This window comes from Bufo gargarizans, chromosome 4 (assembly GCF_014858855.1).
Source record: "Bufo gargarizans isolate SCDJY-AF-19 chromosome 4, ASM1485885v1, whole genome shotgun sequence".
In the NCBI taxonomy this organism is placed as follows: domain Eukaryota; kingdom Metazoa; phylum Chordata; class Amphibia; order Anura; family Bufonidae; genus Bufo; species Bufo gargarizans.
The window spans coordinates 113,021,924-113,041,183 of NC_058083.1; the positions used below are offsets into that span (position 1 = coordinate 113,021,924).

The 19,260-nt window shown below is 47.1% G+C and overlaps 1 protein-coding gene across 1 annotated transcript in view; it reads left to right on the forward strand.

Moving 5' to 3' along the window:
• Positions 1-2,017: 2,017 nt before the first annotated feature.
• The window catches only part of AP1S3 (adaptor related protein complex 1 subunit sigma 3), a 47,181-nt gene continuing 29,938 nt past the window's right edge, over positions 2,018-19,260 (forward strand). The window contains exon 1 of the mRNA XM_044290743.1: positions 2,018-2,165. Coding sequence (XP_044146678.1) covers positions 2,163-2,165 — 3 coding nt within the window. The 5' untranslated portion in view covers positions 2,018-2,162. The remainder of the gene's footprint in view (positions 2,166-19,260) is intronic.

Sequence of the window (19,260 nt, forward strand, 5' to 3'; positions counted from 1 at the left end):
AGGCTAGTTGATACTAGTCGTGCTGTCAGTCAGTGGGCCGGCGGTAAACAGTGAGGAGGCCACGGTGCTGCTCGAGCGCCGCTGCCTTCTCAAACAGCTGATCGGCGGGGGTACCGGGTGTCTGACCCCTGCCAATCAGAAGCTGAAGATCTATCCAGAGTATAGATCATCTCAGTTAAATGAAAGTGCAGAACCCCTTTAAAGTTACTGTCAGTGCAGCCTGGATGATTACAGTGTTTACTTTACCGTTTAGAGAAATCATGTTCAAATGTGAGCGGTGGGTGATCTGTGGTCTGTGGATGTCATTACACTGGTATAGGGGGGGGAGGGATCTGTGGATGATACTCTTATAGTGTTATAGGGAGGGTGGCCTGTGGATGTCATGAGTCATTACACAGGGGGGGAGGGATCTGTGGATGATACTCTTATAGTGTTATAGGGAGGGGGATCGGGGGTCTTTGGATGTCATGACACTGTTACGGAGGGGGGGGGGGGAATCTGTAGATAACACTGTTATAGGGAGGGGGATTTGTAAATGACACAGTTATGGGGGGGGATCTGTGCCACTCTGTGGATGACACTGTTAGGCTCCCTTCAGACGTCCGTAACAGCAGCAATGTGCGGGTCCGCATTTTTTTCCGGGAACGGGGCAGCCTTTCCGTATCCTGCTGCACATCGTGCTGCCCTATAGAAATGAATGGGTCCGCAATTCCGTTACGCGAATTTCGGATGTGTGAATGGGGCCTTATAGGGAGAGGGATCCCGATATGACACTGATATGGGGTGGATCTGTGGATGACACATAGCATAAGATGCTATAAACGGTATGTGTCATCCACAGATCCCCCTCCATAAGGGTCATCCACAGATCCCCAGGCAGCTAGGACATGTTGAAATCTGAGTGATTGGGGTTTTTCTTCCCTATTGCGGTTTTAGGTATTGGGTAAAGTATCGCAGCATTTCTAAGCATACTTGTGTAAATGTATCATTGTTATAGCTGCCCCCCTACTTTTGTCCTGGCCCCCAGTGTGCCCCCCCAAAATTTGAAAGCTAGAGACGCCACTGCTGGAGACTACTTCTGTGACTGGGTTGAATGTGGAGAGTGAGCCAGAGGAGATAGGTGGTAGGGAAAGGGATAGATGACATTGAGCAGCTGGGAGCTGATTTCATGTTTTTAGTCTCCTCTTTGGCCAGATCTTCAGCACAGAGGCCTGTACCAGGCACCTTAGGCAGACCTCCCAAGTGTCCCTCTTTTTGACCCAAATTTTTTGATCTGAGGGATAGATTTGCATTATTACATTTACAATATTGACCCAGAAAGTGTTTGTCTGGTTCCTCTCTGTATATTTGAGCCCGTCTTATATATTATTTCATTATTTGATGCAGTTGGGATTTTAGAAATTTCTATGATAAGAGAATATTTGCGCCATTTCGTAAGAGGAAACTATTAACGTGAATAGATATGAACCATAAGGGTCCCTCTTTGACCGTCCAAAAAGTTGGGAGGTATGCGCCTTCACTTTAGGACTGAGGAGGGAGAGAAAAGTGTACAAGTTTTTTTGGATTATTGGACAGTGAGGAGATTTTCTGTCTCCTTGGGGTCCCTTATGTTATTTGCCTACACCTTTCTATTGTGGGCCTCGCCTAGGGTATTGCTATTAGGTTGTTTGCCTTGCCTCATCCTATGTGCTGAGGTGTTTTTTCCTGTAGGCATATACTTGTTTTTTACTTTCATTACTGACTGCTTGCTGCAGTTGCTGTGTATAAAGGGGTGACCTGACAAAGGAGAAGTATCAGCCCAGCCTCACCCCATGACACACGTACGCAGCAGCAAGAGGGCGAGTGACCCGGCGGGAGCGGCCGTGCACACAAGTGCGTGGTACCAGGCTGACAAGGAAGTGGGTGTCGTTAGGCGGGGAATGAGGGCGCGGCCGGGTGACCTCGTTGCTAGGAGCCGCTCGTATGCTAGGCAGAGTGGTTGCTAGGGTGAGGGTCACACTATCGCAAGACGTTCCCCAAAGCAAGGGGCGTGGCTCATTACACGGCAGGTGTATTGATGGGCGGGGCGCTGTACGAGTAGGCGGGGCGCCGCTGGTGAAGTGGCTGTGCCAGTCTCACCTCTGTCGTTGTCACCTGTGTCTTCCTTTTCCGCCGGAACAGAAATGGTAAGAGGGGGAGATCGGGGGTCAGGTGCGGGGACAGCGGCGGCTGCTCGGGGACTAGAAGCACCTGTCCGCGGCTGTGATTGGTGCAGCCATGCCGCTGACAGATCAGTGCAGCTCTGCCTGTCACAGGTGGTCATCCAGGAGAGTGGAAAGGGTTAAATGGGGCGCCTGCTGCTGTCTGCATTAACCCTGTCACTCCCAGGCTGCAGCTTCTTTCTGTAGAAATGTCAGCAGCTCCCACAGGTGACTGTAACCTCCTGTGTACAGACCCAGCTCTATATTCTAGGCAAAGTTCTTCCCCATATCACCGGGCTCTGCTGTTTTATGGCAGCCTGTGTCTGATGCAGGAAGGGTACAGGCCAGTTTAGGCTACTTTCACAGTTGTTGTTTTCTGGTATTGAGATCTCGATATCGGGAAAAAAAAAATAAGTCTCCGATTAGTCTTCATGCATTCTTCCTTTCCGTTAGCGGAACAGAGAACTGGTTATGTTTCCGGTCATAAACACACACAAAAAAAAAAAAGATCTGTCGCTGAAAAAAAAAAACCTGATCCGTCACCCATTGACTTTCAATGTATTTAGTGATCCGTTTTGATTTCACACAACCGCATCCTAACGGAATGGATGCGTCCATATGTGCAAAATAATAACGGATCCGTTTAATTACGGTATTGAGACCCTATGATCTCAATTGTGGAATTAACAACGCAAATGTAAAAGTAGCCCAGGGAGGCAAAGGATCCTATCACTGCCCTCATCTAAACACCCATGCCCAGGTAAAATAGCTTATTGACGTCCCCCTGGAAACCAGCGCCCAGGATGTACCTTATTTAGCCCCCCCCCCCCCATTCACACATCAGTGTTCCACGGACGGCACACGTCCCCATTCATTTTAATGTGTGTATTCAGACATCAGTCTTTTCAGCACGGTCCGTGTTTTTATTTTGTCCATGTTCACGGATCCATCACGTGTATTATAGTCTATGATCTGGGGGTGAAGAACAGAACTGGATCGCACATCCACAATGCTATGCTTTGATGTAACTTGCTACTCAGCCCTATATTAAAGTGTACAGCCCCCATACTGCATGCTGCATTAGTGTACATTTAGTGCATGCTGCATGCTGCATTAGTGCACATTTTGATCAAAAGGCATAAGCCCACTCACCACGCCAAGGTCGTCTCTTTGAGTAGGACCTACTCTGAAAAAGGTGCAGCGACCATGCGGTGACGAGGTGGCGCTGCCCTAGTAGGCGGCGGGACCCAGGGGTCAAACAGCACCTCTGCTGTCTGATTATGCCACCCATGGCACTGGGTTCCACCAGCGCAGCGCCACAAGAACAAAGGCCACCAAGCAGTACTGCACCATGTGAACAGTTGTCTCACACAACATGTCCATTGCTATCAGGAGCTACAGGTCAATGACCACTATATGCAGACCCATGGGCCCTGCCGCCTACTAGGGCAGTGCCGCTTCGTCCCCATATGGTCGCTGCGCCTTTTTCAGAGTAGGTCCTACTCAAAGAGGCGACCTTGGCGTGGTGAGTGGGCTTATGCCTTTTGATCAAAATGTACACTAATGCCTCTTGTACAGCATGCAGTATGGGGGCTGTACACCTTAATATAGCGCTGAGTAGCGAGTTAGATCTAAGCATAGCATTGTGGATGTGCGATCCAGTTCTGTTCTTCACCCCCAGACTATTATAGTCTATGGGTCTGTGAAAACCACGGATGCAACATAGATGCCATCCGCGTTTCACAGATCATTAGGAAGAGATGCTTTGAAAATTATTTTTCAGCTGTGCAGTGTCAGTGAAACACGGACAGCAAAAAACGTACACACGGATCCTTCACAGGCAGCTTCACGGATGCATCACTGACCACCTGCTCACGGATTTGAGCACGAACACGGACGTGTGAATGAGGCTTAATAGAGCAGCAGCAGCATAGGAGCGCTGATACATCAGGCTGATCCGTGCTGTTACCCCCCGGATCCTAGGCAATCTTTTCAATCTATACGTGCTATATATATATATATCTATTGGACATACTATTAAGTGTTTACGTGCTCGCTGGTTGTCACCGCTGCTCATAGAGTCAGTTGGTTTTCCTGTGTGATCCAATGCAGTTGCATCATCCTGATATTGTAACAGTGAATCTTTGTATGAAAACCACATATATAGTAATAAGACATGTCATATGTACACAGCAGTAAATAAGCAGTTATCAGATCCGTGCCGTCCTACGTTATGTAATCACACAGGTTGTTATCCTGGGAGCAGTGGTGTACATAGAGAAGTAAGGGCCCCATAGCAAGGATCAAACCTGGCCCACCACACAGGACAGAAGGGTTTCCGACTAAACCCCTTTCAATGACCCCAGGGCAATTTTTCACACAAAAAACGGAACGGAAACGGAAAAAAAAAGTTTGTGTGCGAGAGGCCTAACAGACAAGGATAGGACTGTTCTATCAGGGGCTAGCTTTTCCGTTCTGCAAAACGTTTTTTTTACGGACCGCAAAATACTGAAAAAGCCATACGGTTGTGTGCAAGAGGCCTTAAGCCCAGGCTTAGGCCTAGTTCACACTTCAGTGTTTGGTCACTGATTTCCATCAGTGATTTGTGAGCCAAAACCAGAAGTGGAGCCTCCATAGACATTAGGTAGAAGGGAAAGATCTGCTCCTGTTCTATGTTTAGAGCTGCAACTGGTTTTGGCTCACAAATCACTGATGGAAATCACTGACCAAACACTGAAGTGTGAACGAGGCCTTAAAGGGGTTATCCTGGAAATGATAATGATAATCTACCCTGTCCAGAAGTGGGTGTTCCGCTAAGTTGAGGTTAGGGCATGTGAGACAGGGAGGGTAGGGCTTTGGGGAGCTTAAATGCCCCGAATGTTGGTAAATATCCCTATGATCCTGACTGAAACAGACAAGCACTGTACCGGTTCTTTTATAATGAGGTGCGATACCAAGCACAGCGCCTACATTGTATAATGGCTGTGCTTGGTATCGCACCTCAGCCTTCACTTCTATCCGGCTTTATGGCCACGTGACCGATGGATGTGTCGTCACTGGCCTAGGAAAAGCAGGGAGAATGCGGTGGCGCTCACGAGTTTCGGACCCCCAGTAATCAGATACTGGTGACCTAGGTAGGTCATCAGTATAAAAATCTTGGAAAACCCCTTTAAAGTTGGTGTATTTTTTATTTATTTATTTTCTCCCATAGACATTCATTTTTTATTTATATTTTTTTGTAGCTTTAAAAACACAAATGTGGAATGTGTGTTGGCATTTTTTTATTTCAATGTATTTTCTCCATATTGCAAAACGAGTTTTCCAGGTGGAAAATATTGATGAGCTATCCTCAAGATGATTCACCTGTATGTGATCAGTGGGGTCTGACATCCGGCAGCTGTTTGAAGAGACCGCATTACTTCGGTGAGCGACATGAGCCTTTCATAGAATAGTGGCAGTGGTTGGTAATGCAGCCCAAGGGCATTCACTTGAATGGGACTGAGTCACTCCCAGGTCATGTGATCAATTAGTAATTGTTAGTCGGAGATATTGATGACCTATCCTGTTGATAGACCATTGGTCTATATAAAGATAAGAAGCCTGCAAGTCAGCCATATTTTGAGGCATTTTTCCCCCAAAACACAAAACTGAGGCAGAACCCCAAGGTTAACTATGACCATGATTCACTAATTTATGAGTAGACGTGATCATGCCTTTATTTTTCATCTGTAACCTCAGAAAACTCAATGGTATCTGCTAATTGGGGGGGATCATATAAAAATGTTCTTGAGATGTGCCCTACATACAGTATGTGGGGAGGTCAAGCTAGTGAGGTCTGTGATCCCACAAGAAAACTCCACTTTTTATGTTTTATAGTTAAAATCGACATAAAATGCTGAGTGTGGGCTTATTTACACGTCTATGTTCTCTGCAGACAACCCACCTGTCCATTAAAGGGGTCCATTAACCCGGACATACCCTTATTCTCACCCAGGCAGCCCCCCTGAGGCTAGCATCGGAGCATCTCAGGCTCTGATGCGCTCCCTTGCCCTGCGCTAGATTGCGCAGGGCACAGGCTCTTTTGTTTATCATAATACACTGCCGGGCGGACGTCACCGGCTCTGATGGGCGGTCTTTAGCGCTGCCCTAGACATTTTACTGGCTAGGGCAGCGCTAAAGCCCGCCCATCTGTGCCGGTGATGTCATCGGGCTTCCTGGCAGCCCCATGGAGAGCCCCGGTATGTCACCGTAACTCCTAAATATGAACTGCTCTGATGCTCAAGTTAGGGGGGCTGCCTGGGTGAAAATTGAGGTATGTCCGGGTTCAGCTGGGTTCTGAACTCCCGGACAAACCCTTTAACTTTAAAAGGGTATTCCCATCTTGGACATTGGGGACATATCGCTAGCATATACTCCCGTTGTCTGATGGGTGTGGGTCTCACCTCTGGAAGATGTGGCTGGAGGACCCTGGGTTTTCTAGGGTCCAGCCACCACCTAGCGCTTTCCCAATAGAATTGAATGGGAGCGCACCACACTTGCGCTGCCACCGCTCCCATTAATTTCTATGGGGCCGACCGAAATCGCTGAGCCAGGGCTCGGCTGTTTTCGGCGGCCCCATAGAAATGAAAAGAGTGCCTGTGCATATGCAGTGCACCGCTATCAATCTTCAGGGGTCCGTTCTCAATGTTGGTGCGGGTCCCATTGTCTCAGATGGGAATACCCCTTTTTTTTCCATTGATGGCAGTCAGTGGAAAAACAGAGGAGATGCGCAGACCAAACATGCCCATCGAAATTTGTGGGTCCGTAAAAACGTGTGACAGAACATGGATGGTATCTGTGCTCTGGAATTCCCCTTTCTCTGAAATACGTATGAGACATAGAGCAGAAAAAACGGACATGTGGACCAACTAGTAACCCTCCACAGACATCCTCATGGAGAAAGCAATGACCATCCTGTCATGGACCTGGTCACGAATAAAGTCTAACTTGGAAATAATGGGGGGGGATTTTTGAAAAGGTTGCCCAATCACAGTTCAGCTTTTATTTCACATTCCGCTCTTAAAAAAACAAAAGCTGTAATATGATTGGTTGCTATAGGCAACACAGACAGTTGTATAAATCAGCTCCATTGTACTCTCAGTTGTGCAAAGTCTCTTCTTTACAAAAGCTTTCTGCTCTGGCTCCAGAAAGGAATTCCATGTATGATGTCCATTTGTCCTAATGGGGTGTATTTTTCAAATGATGTACACCCTTCAAAAGGGTCTTCTCACTCTAGATATTTAAGATTTTGATATTGGTGGCCTACCCTCATGATAGGTCATCAGTATCTGATTGGTGGTGGGTCTGACTACCTTCACGCCAGACGATCAGCGGTATGGGGAGGGCATGGCGCTTCGGTGGACACTGCAGCATCTTTTTAGGCCTAGGCAGAATAAAACTCCTGAATGAATGGGCCAGGGCTGCAATACCAAGCACAACCACTATACAATAGACGGAGCTGTGCTTGGTGAGCTGTGAGGAGACTGCACCTCTTACTGGAGAGTCGCGGCCTCTTCAGACAGCTGAAAAGTGGGGGTGCTAGGAGTCAGACCGCCACTGATCAAATATTGATGACCAATCCTGAGGACAGGCCATCAATCCCTTTAAATAACAATGCCCTTGAATTACTAGCTGTACCGATAATAAGATATGGTGCTAACTGGGAATTTTTCAGGTCATTGCACTGCCTGGAGAGTCGGTCAGCATACAGCGGCTGCAGTCAGTGGGTTGCTCTCAGGTTCACAGCTAGAATTGGTTATGAATAATAAATGATAAATTGTTCGAATTTATTTCTCAGTGTAAAATTTAGTTTTCAGCAGTGGTGGTTGGTGATGCATTACACCCACTGCCTGCTCGGTTCCTGCTTGTTCTTTCAGAGCTGGCACATTGCTGGAATGGTGGGGGGTGTCACAGCAGGCTTTGCTTTAAAGAGTAGCAGGTTCTAATATTTCAGTATTATTGAAATGGCCTCAGTGGGCAGCGGCGGGGATCCGAAGACAGAGCAGCTCATGCCAAATTACGCCTTCAGACTGACCTGTCTCTATTGTGGTAATAATTACTTATGAGTCAATTGTTCTTTATGCTTTTCTTAAATTGTTATGCCTTTTTTGCACCTCTGAGCCAGTTGCTGGTGAAATAGTGCATTTTATGTCCCTGGTAGGGTTTTAATTGATGATTATTACAAGCTCAGGCCTGTGCATGCAGGTTTGCAAAGTAATCAGAAGCAAAAAAACGCCAGACATGTGACACACGCCCTGTTGTCTACACGGTGCGGTGTGTAGTCAGAGTTCAGTTGTCCATCAAATACATTTTCTAATATAAAAGGGAAGGTAGAAAGTGCATGGGCATGATTCAGTAACTAGTATTAAAGAGGGATGCTGGGGACAACCCTATTGCCTTGTACAGGCTTGTGTATACGACCACTTGCTTAATCTACGTGTAGATTCCCCTTGTGCCTCCAAAACAGCCCTGATCTATTGAAGCATGGACTCTGAGACCTCTAAAGGTGTTGGTAAATTGTGAGGTCTCCATGGATTGGACTAGTTTTTTTTTCCAGCACATCCTATTAATGCTAGATTGGATTGATGTAGGGGGAATTTGGAGGCCAAGTCATCACCTAAACTCTTTTTCATGTCCCTCAAACCATTCATGAACAATTTTTGCAGCTTGGGAGGGTGCATAGTCCTGATGAAGGAATAACATTACTGTGAAATGTTGTACTTGGTCTATGAAGATATTTAGGTATCTGGTATGTGTCAAAGTAACATCTACGTAGATGCCAGGACCCAAGGTTTCCAAGTAGTACATTACCCAGAGCTTCATAGTTCATCCTGGTGCCATCTCTTTTCCAGGTAAGCGAAACACCCGGCTGCCCAAATAATGTTAAGGAAAACATGATTCACCAAGCTAGGTAACCTTCTTCCATTGCTCCATTGTCCAGATCTGAGGATCATGTGCCCATTGTAGGCGCTTTCGGCAGCAGACAGGGGTCGGCATGACACTGTGGCCTTATCATTGCTTGCTGTCTACAATGGAGCTCACAATCTAGCTTCCCTTTTAGTATGTCTTTGGAGTAGGCTTGAGCGAATCAACCTTCAGATCATAGATCAAAGTCCGTTTGTTCAAATACATTTTAATGCCGTCTCCGTACAGCATTAAAAGGTATTGGCTACGTGGAGCCAAAGTTATAGCCCGAAGTTGCTTGAGACTGGCCAACGCCGCGCATGACCGGCCAACGCTCCCATTCACTTCTATGGGACCGACACCACTTTCGATGCTCTGTTCTCGATATAGGTGCGGGTCCCAGTGGTGTGACTCCCACCTATCAGACAATGGGGACATATCCTAGCGATATGCCCCCATTGTCTGAGATGAGACAACCCCTTTAATTCCTACTGTATGAATATCTGCGTATTGCAAAACAATTTAAAATAGCAATTTGAAATGGGCTTTGGTACTGAGGTACCATCCAGTACCAAAGCCCAGTTTGGATTGCTATTTTAAATTGTTTTTCAATATGCAGATATGCATACAGTAGGAATTAAAGGGGTTGTCTCATCTCGGACAATGGGGGCATATCGCTAGGATATGCCCCCATTGTCTGATAGGTGGGAGTCACACCACTGGGACCCGCACCTATATCGAGAACAGAGCATCGAAAGTGGTGTCGGTCCCATAGAAGTGAATGGGAGCGTTGGCCGGTCATGCGCGGTGCGCTCCCATGCACTTCTATGGGGAGAGCGCTTGGTGTTGGCTGGACCGTAGTCCTCCAGCCACCACTTTGCAGGGCTCTGTTCCTGATATAGGTGCAGATCTCAGCGGTGGGACCCGCTCCTATAAGACAAGGGGGCTTGTCTTAGCGATATGCCCCCATTGTCTGAGATGAGACAACTCCTTTAATCAAAGTCTTACCCGACTTTGGGTGAAACTAACTTTGGCTCCACAGAACCAATGCATTTTAATGCTGTACGAATAAGTATTTGAACGAATTTTGGATCTACAGTATAAGGCTACATGCACACGACCGTTCCGTTTTTTGCTATCTGCGGATCCGCAAAAAAACGGAAGCCGTCCGCGTGCCTTCCACAATTTGCGGAACGGGCGGCCCATTGTAGAAATGCCTATTCTTGTCTGCAAAACGGACAAGAATAGGACATGCTATATTTTTTTTGCGGGGCCACGGAACGGAGCAACGGATGCTGAAAGCACACGGAGTGCTGTCCGCATCTTTTGTGGCCCCATTGAAGTGAATGGGTCCGCACCCGAGCCGCAAAAACGGCGGCTCGGATGCGGACCAAAACAACGGCCGTGTGCATGAGGCCTTAATCCAAAGGTTGATTCTCTCAAGCCTACTTTGGAGTGTGGAAGGAAACCGGAGAAGCATAGCAGAGCTTTGGTGTAAAGTACAGGGGAGCAACCCTCCTGGACAGAGCATGTTTTCAAGATATTCAATACTTGTGGACAGCAATTTCACAGCAATTTTTATTTATTTATCGAGAGAAAAAAAGTCTTGTTGCAGCCGTAGCGCAAGGCCTCACATGAGCGTCGCAGAATGTGTCAAAGTCTGTTCAGTGAAAAATTGATGGTTTTTCATGCAAGTTGAATTCAGTTTTGTCTGCATTCAGTGCTGTTTTTTCCATCAGGTTTGCATCCTTTTTACATCCGTTTTTCACATCTCCTAGCAACCATCAGTGAAAAATCCATTGCATCCCGGATGCCTTCAGTTTTTCATGCGGTCCCATTCACTTCTATGGGGCCAGCACTGCGTTAAAAAACAGACAGTATAGAACATGTTGTTATTTTTTTTCCTCAGAATGCAAAGATGATAGTGAAAAACGATGCTCATGTGCCCATTGAAATGAATGGGTCAAGATTCAGTCCGGATGCTGTCCATTCGCAAAACGGAACACATCCAGACTGAAAACGTACTCATGTGAAATTAGCCTTAGTTCCTGCTACTATTAAAGGGGATATCCCTATAATGTCCCTCATACTGGTTATACTTATCCTGCTCCCCGGCACTCGCGTCGCTTCTGATGCCTGCACGGCCGCCACTTCGCTGTCGCGTGGATCAAAACATCCAGCGCCGGGGTGGGGTGGGGGGTTGGTCAAGCAATAGCATGCTGCGACAGAATCAAACCACCCTAGCATCGCTGACGCTTGGGAGGCTTGTTCCCTTTGCGGCCTGCTATTTGCTGCCATGTGGGCATCAGAAGCGACGTGGGTGCCAGGGAGCGGGGTAAGTATAACCAGCATGAGGGGCCCGGCATTTTGGGGGGCATTATAGGGATTGGATAACCTCTTTAACTAGTACAAAATGACCCTGAACCGTGTTTATACATCACTTATAGATCTGGGATGAACACATAAGGAGGTATTTGTTCTCTATTTTACTTTTGTGCTTTATAATTACTCAGTCTATTTATATACTTCTCCACTTCTCCTTTGGCTGACTTTGCGAGCCAAGTGACAAAAGGCGACGTTGTGTTTCCATGTGTTTGTATTTAAATACGGGCGATGCTATCATGTTAGCACATGACACACGCTCTCGTTTCCATAAACACTTCGGATAAGATCATCCACTTCTAGAATGGTTTAATTATGTTTTTGTGTAATGGGCGATTTCCATCAGTGTAAACTCCCGGCCGGGTCACTCTCAGTGACTCTTAAGTTAGCCATGCACATTAGTCTAAAGTTGATCGAAATGGACGATTTCAACCAAATCGAGCGTTTGTAGGATGAAATTTAACAACGAGCAATCGTTTCAGCTGACTGATGACAAACTTCTCAGAATAAAAGTCGGCCATGTTTAATATTTTTGTCTGATAGTTGGACGAAAGATCGCTCATTCAAAAAAGGATTGTTTGTGAACAAAAGATCTTTCTTTGATAGAACATTCTCAGAAAGCTCTTTTGTCCATCGCCCAGTATCATTGAATGTCTATGGGCATTTTGACATTCAATAGCTGTCTCGACTAATGGCTGTCTCTCCCATCTCCCTCCCGGCTTCTCCAAACACATGCACGTTCGCCTGGGGAGGTCGGAGAAAGCCGCTTTTGACGTTCACTTATCTCACTGAAGAACAAAAGCATCGGGTGAAAATATAAATTTCTCCCCAGACATCATCTGTTTGGGAGAGTCAGGAGCTCCCCACACTGCTGTTCCCGGTGGGTTTAGTTTTTTGGAGAAATTTTTAAGTCCCCCTCCCATAATACAAGTTTTCTGGCGTAAAAAATAAAAAAATAAAAATGTTGGCAGCTCTTTATTTGTACTTTTTAAAACACCATTGCGACAAAATTTTGGCACTTTTATGCTGTCCTCGCCACTTTCTGAAAAGGGGGTTAAGCAAGGGCTGGGGGACAGCGAGGCCAGCGGGCCTGGCACTTTTCTCGTCATTCACACCAATGTTTGGCGTGAATGAAGACAGAAATATATGACGGCTAGGAGGCTGTAGATTTCAGCCTGGCACACGGCCCGCTGGAGAAGCCGTAAATGAAACGTATCCTCCGGCTGCGCAGGGGCAATCCAGACCGGCGCAGAAAACACAGTTCTTAATAAATGTCCCCCTAATGGGCAGGCTGGATGATACATCTGGGGCAGGGACACTTTTCATTGACTCTATAACAACTATTGGTTGCCTTATTTTGAGACCGATTTTTACACCAGAATTGTGTAGCAGTTTTGGCACAATATGGTGCATCTTAGGCCTGCCCCTTGTCAAACATGTCAGGGGAAAAGTATAGAAACCCTAGATGTGTCAAATTGAACTAATTTGCTCCACTTTTTGGACAGATTTTTGGCAGAGACACATTAATAAATCTAAGCCATTGTGTTGTCTGGTTATGCAGAGATGAACAGCGCTACAGAGGTGCTGCTCTTCTCGCTCTCAGCAAAAGTGATGTGCTACAGATCATTCATGTTGGGAGTGCTTTCAGTGCTGACCTGTGCCTTCTGCTGCCTGGAAGGGTAAGCTGTGGTTTGGGGAGGGAGGGGGGGTGCACTGTGGCCTGCACTGTGTGGGAAGGTGCCTCATGGCCTGCACTGTGTATGGGGCGAGGGGGGGTGCACTGTGGCCTGCACTGTGTATGGGGCGAGGGGGGGGTGCACTGTGACCAGCACTGTGTATGGGGCGGGTGCATTGTGTATGGGGGGAGTGGGGGGTGCACTGCGGCCTGCACTGTGTGGGACGGTGCCTCATGGCCTGCACTGTGTATGGGGCGAGGGGGGGTGCACTGTGTATGGGGCGGGTGCACTGTGGCCTGCACTGTGTGGGAGGGTGCATCATGGCCTGCACTATGTATGGGGGGGGAGCACTGTGGCTGGCGCTGTGTTGGGGGTGTACTGTGGCTGGCACTGTGTGGGGGTTGCACCATAGCCTGCTCTGTGTTTTTGTGGGGGGGGGGGGGGGGGGTGCACCATGTGGGAGGGAGCAAAGTGGCTGGCACCGTGTAGGTGTGGGAGGATGCATTATAATACACACAAAATCCGATGCTGACCCTCATTTTCTAGAAGGGACTTTTTCTTGAAATCAAAATTAAAATAATCAATTATAAAGAAAAAAGTCCAGCTCACCTGTGCTGCCACTGGGATGTACACATATAAAGAAAAATCCAGCGTCCACAGTCCATCAGATGAAGAATTTTATTTTCTCATCCTAACACCGTAAATCACAGAACAGCCACACAACCTACGCATTTCAAATATAACAAAGCTGTCTGAAACACATAGTCGGTGCGGTTGTTCTGTGATTTATGGTTTTGGGATGATAAAATAAAGTTCTTGGATTTTCCTTATATCCATTGATGTTTAAAATGCAACACCACCATGTCCGTGCATCCCAGTAGCAGCACAGGTGAGCTGGACTTTGCTGATTTCAGTTAAGTTAATTAACTTTCTAAATACTCTTCTTTACAAATTTCCTATCGCCGTGCTTTTTCAGTGTGTGTGTGTGTGTGTGTGTGTGTGTGTGTTCTTTTACATGTGCAGATGCAAAAGAACCAGTGGTGTTGGCGATAATAGCATGCCAATTGGCACTCATGAGCTACGTTTTCGGGCACCAATTATCCTTCATGTGGGGACAAATGATCAGTAATACGATCGTCATCTCCATGCAGTTTTTGTCTGCAGCACATCCCCTGTTTACTACGATCTTTAGTGCTGCATAAGAGATATGATCACCGGATAAATTAGCGTTCACTCCGTCCTCAGCTGATTGACAGCAGGTTTGAACAGGCATTGACTGGAAATGAGTATTGTTTGTTTCTTCCTGATCATCAGTTAGCTCTGCTCCCACCCCCTCTCTTCTCTCAGTGCTTGAGATAGCAGCAGGGAGGGAGAGGATGTTGTACCTGGCAGATCAGAATGTGGAGAGGGAAGAAGGCATCCAAGGAAGACGGCTCACACTAGGGTTGGGCGATATACCGCGGTATTAAAAAACCGGCGATATGGCGATCTCGCTGTTTCCTAAATACCGCTGTATATTTCGTGATGTCATCGCTTTAAAAACTGCGGCTGCCCTTCTCCATCATTTTCCTACCAGTTTCTTCAAGCAGCGGCTCCTCCTGCTTGCTCCGAATGTGCTGTCTCCACCCACCGACCGACGTCTCACGTCGGAATCAGGTGACGCCCCCAGGCTGAGTTGAGCAGCGCAGTACAGCAGCGACTGCTGAGTCGGCGCAGTCTCAAGTGAACCGAAGGTCAGGCGGAACTTACAATGTATAGTTATTGCAGGGACTCAGATAATTGTAGAATACAGAAACACTTTAATCCAGCTCACCTTCTTGGTTAGTAGATAGTCCTGACTCCAGAAACCCTAGGGGTGTGTCCCCGTTGCAGGCTGCAAGTAACTTTAGAAAGGAAAGGTCTCGGATGCAATGGAGATCCTCTAAAACTTCATCTTTATTGATCATGAATAAACAGCGGACGCAGCCACTTGGTACACGGAATACAAACGTTGACGCGTTTCGGGTACTGGACCCTTAATCGTAACAGTGTTGCACAGTGTGACCCCACTATTTAAAGGAGTTTGGTGCCCATCCCTCCAAAATTCTAGGGGGGGAGCCACTAACTCCATTGGTTGTCACGCTGTGCATCACACCCTTCTTTCAACACACTAATCACTTGTTTCATTGGTTGCACACTGTGCTGGAGCTCTCAATCCAATTTAACCCCTAGGGTGCTATGATCCCATCTTGCAAAACAAATACAGGGAAAGGAGAGAAACCGCACAGTGTGAACAGCATAATCCATACAACAGATAAAAACATACATTTCAAAACCAAAAATGGCCTAATACCTTCCAGTGGATTACAGATTAGAAAGAATGCATATATACTTTATTTTCAGATTGATACTAGAGCAAAAGTAACGACAGTTATTATTTTTGTAACAATTTACATTGCTGTTGACTGTACATCAGTAAATTACAAGTATGGTGTATTTCACACCGTGCGGGAGCTCCCAATCCAATTAGATCCCCAGGAATTGTGTTACCATGCTTCTAAGCGGATACAGGGAAAGGAAAGAAAACCGCACAGTGTGAACAATACACTTTATACAACAGATGAAAACATGGATAAGAACCGATGTAACCCAAAGTCCTCAGATGGATTGCAGATTTGGAAAGATTCCATGCATATAGATTTCAGATTCATACTGCAGCCAAAAATTAACAGTGGTTATTCTTATTTTGATATTTATTTTTGTTACTGATAGATATACATCAGTTCTTTTTTCAGATTCAAGCCAGTTGGAACTCTGGTATTGAGTCTGAATATCCAGAACGCCTCCCGTAGGAGGAGTTTTTTATAATGATCGCCCCCCCTCCTAGGTGCAAAGACTCTCTCAATGGCAAAAGCTTTGAAGGTCTTGACCTGACGAGCATGCATTTGTATAAAATGTCTCGCCGCATTGGAGATGTTCAGAGCATTCGGGTTGTTGATGTAATTTAGATGCTCCAGGAGTCGATTCTTAAATTTACAAATCGTGCTCCCGATATACATTAAATCAGTCAGTGCACCGGATGACATAGACCACGCCTGCAGTGTTACAATTGATGTAACTGTTACGATTAAGGGTCCAGTACCCGAAACGCGTCAACGTTTGTATTCCGTGTACCAAGTGGCTGCATCCGCTGTTTATTCATGATCAATAAAGATGAAGTTTTAGAGGATCTCCATTGCATCCGAGACCTTTCCTTTCTAAAGTTACTTGCAGACTCAGATAATTGTCTGAGAGTTTATTAGTTAAAAAAAACGTGTCACCGAGTCCCTGCCAGACTTCCTGCTCTGCTACATGCTACACTGCTGCATGCACCCTGTACACACTCTTCCCCCCCCTCCCCCGACGGACCTGTTGGGAGACAGGGAGCCGCAGAGCAGGAAGCCTGGCAGGGACTCGGTGACACGTCTCTGACTCATGGCTGCTGCCCCATTATAACGTCTCCTTTTGGCCCCCATACAGTATAACGTCCCCTTGTGTCCCTGTGTCCCCCCCATACAGTATAACGTCCCCTTGTGGCCGCCCCCATACAGTATAACGTCCCCTTGTGTCCCCCATACAGTATAACGTCCCCTTGTGTCCCCCCATACAGTATAACGTCCCCTTGTGTCCCCCCATACAGTATAACGTCCCCTTGTGTCCCCCCATACAGTATAACGTCCCCTTGTGTCCCCCCATACAGTATAACGTCCCCTTGTGTCCCCCCATACAGTATAACGTCCCCTTGTGTCCCCCCATACAGTATAACGTCCCCTTGTGTCCCCCCATACAGTATAACGTCCCCTTGTGTCCCCCCATACAGTATAACGTCCCCTTGTGGCTGCCCCCATACAGTATAACGTCCCCTTGTGGCTTCCCCCATACAGTATAACGTCCCCTTGTGGCTGCCCCCATACAGTATAACGTCTCCTTGTGGCTGCCCTCATACAGTATAACGTCCCCTTGTGGCTGCCCCCATACAGTATAACGTCCCCTTGTGGCTGCCCCTATACAGTATAACGTCTCCTTGTGTCCCCCCCATACAGTATAACGTCTCCTTGTGTCCCCCCCATACAGTATAACGTCCCCTTGTGTCCCCCCCATACAGTATAACGTCCCCTTGTGTCCCCCCATACAGTATAACGTCCCCTTGTGTCCCCCCATACAGTATAACGTCCCCTTGTGTCCCCCCATACAGTATAACGTCCCCTTGTGTCCCCCCATACAGTATAACGTCCCCTTGTGTCCCCCCATACAGTATAACGTCCCCTTGTGTCGCCCCCATACAGTATAACGTCCCCTTGTGGCTGCCCCCATACAGTATAACGTCCCCTTGTGGCTGCCCCCATACAGTATAACGTCCCCTTGTGGCTGCCCCCATACAGTATAACGTCTCCTTGTGGCTGCCCTCATACAGTATAACGTCCCCTTGTAGCTGCCCCCATACAGTATAACGTCCCCTTGTGGCTGCCCCTATACAGTATAACGTCTCCTTGTGTCCCCCCCATACAGTATAACGTCTCCTTGTGTCCCCCCCATACAGTATAACGTCCCCTTGTGTCGCCCCCATACAGTATAACGTCCCCTTGTGGCTGCCCCCATACAGTATAACGTCCCCTTGTGGCTGCCCCCATACAGTATAACGTCCCCTTGTGGCTGCCCCCATACAGTATAACGTCCCCTTGTGGCTGCCCCCATACAGTATAACGTCCCCTTGTGGCTGCCCCCATACAGTATAACGTCCCCTTGTGGCTGCCCCCATACAGTATAACGTCCCCTTGTGGCTGCCCCCATACAGTATAACGTCCCCTTGTGGCTGCCCCCATACAGTATAACGTCCCCTTGTGGCTGCCCCCATACAGTATAACGTCCCCTTGTGGCGCCCCCATACAGTATAACGTCCCCTTGTGGCGCCCCCATACAGTATAACGTCCCCTTGTGTCCCCCCCATACAGTATAACGTCCCCTTGTGTCCCCCCCATACAGTATAACGTCCCCTTGTGTCCCCCCCATACAGTATAACGTCCCCTTGTGTCCCCCCCATACAGTATAACGTCCCCTTGTGGCTGCCCCCATACAGTATAACGTCCCCTTGTGGCTGCCCCCATACAGTATAACGTCCCCTTGTGTCCCCCCCATACAGTATAACGTCCCCTTGTGTCCCCCCCATACAGTATAACGTCCCCTTGTGGCGCCCCCATACAGTATAACGTCCCCTTGTGTCCCCCCCATACAGTATAACGTCCCCTTGTGTCCCCCCCATACAGTATAACGTCCCCCTGTGTCCCCCCATACAGTATAACGTCCCCTTGTGTCCCCCCCATACAGTATAACGTCCCCTTGCGGCTGCCCCCATACAGTATAACGTCTCCTTGTGGCTTTTTCTTTAAAACGGGTATTTATCGTGATATATATCGTTATCGTGATAAATTTTTTAATATCGTTATCTTCTGAATATTTTTGATATCGTCCAACCCTAGCTCACACAGACTGTAGATATATAGGAAATCACCTAAAAGGCTATTTGCAGGTATAGAATAATATAGGTTATGTATAAGTGTAGTAAGAAAGCAAAGCACCCTGGAAAGGGGACTCACTCACACCTCAGCATCAGTGACTGTCCATACAAGTTAGACGATATCCCTCATGAGTTGTAGAAGGAGAAATCAGTCCAGCAATGAAGCTGTGATGATACATGAGAGCTAGTAAAGACAGCAGCATCCTGGACATACAAAAAATGTTGAAGCATATAGAATTAGATTAAATGGAACTGAACAATAAGAGAGGGTTTGGTTGCATTGCATCAGGAGGGAGATGCTGGCAAAGGATGGAGTTGTCACTAATTAGAAATAATAGATAGTGTCTGTGACTATAAAGTAATTAGTGTGTCAGTGCTGGGCATCTCGAGAACACCTAGTAAAATGAAAAATGACTGCAGAGATCATCTAAGGATGGAAGTTATTAGAGGATATGATGTTGTGACTGCAGCTCCCTTCTGTAATGATTGTAATTTCTAGTTAGGGTGGGAGGTTTCTTGTGTGAGCTAATAACATATTATTAGATAA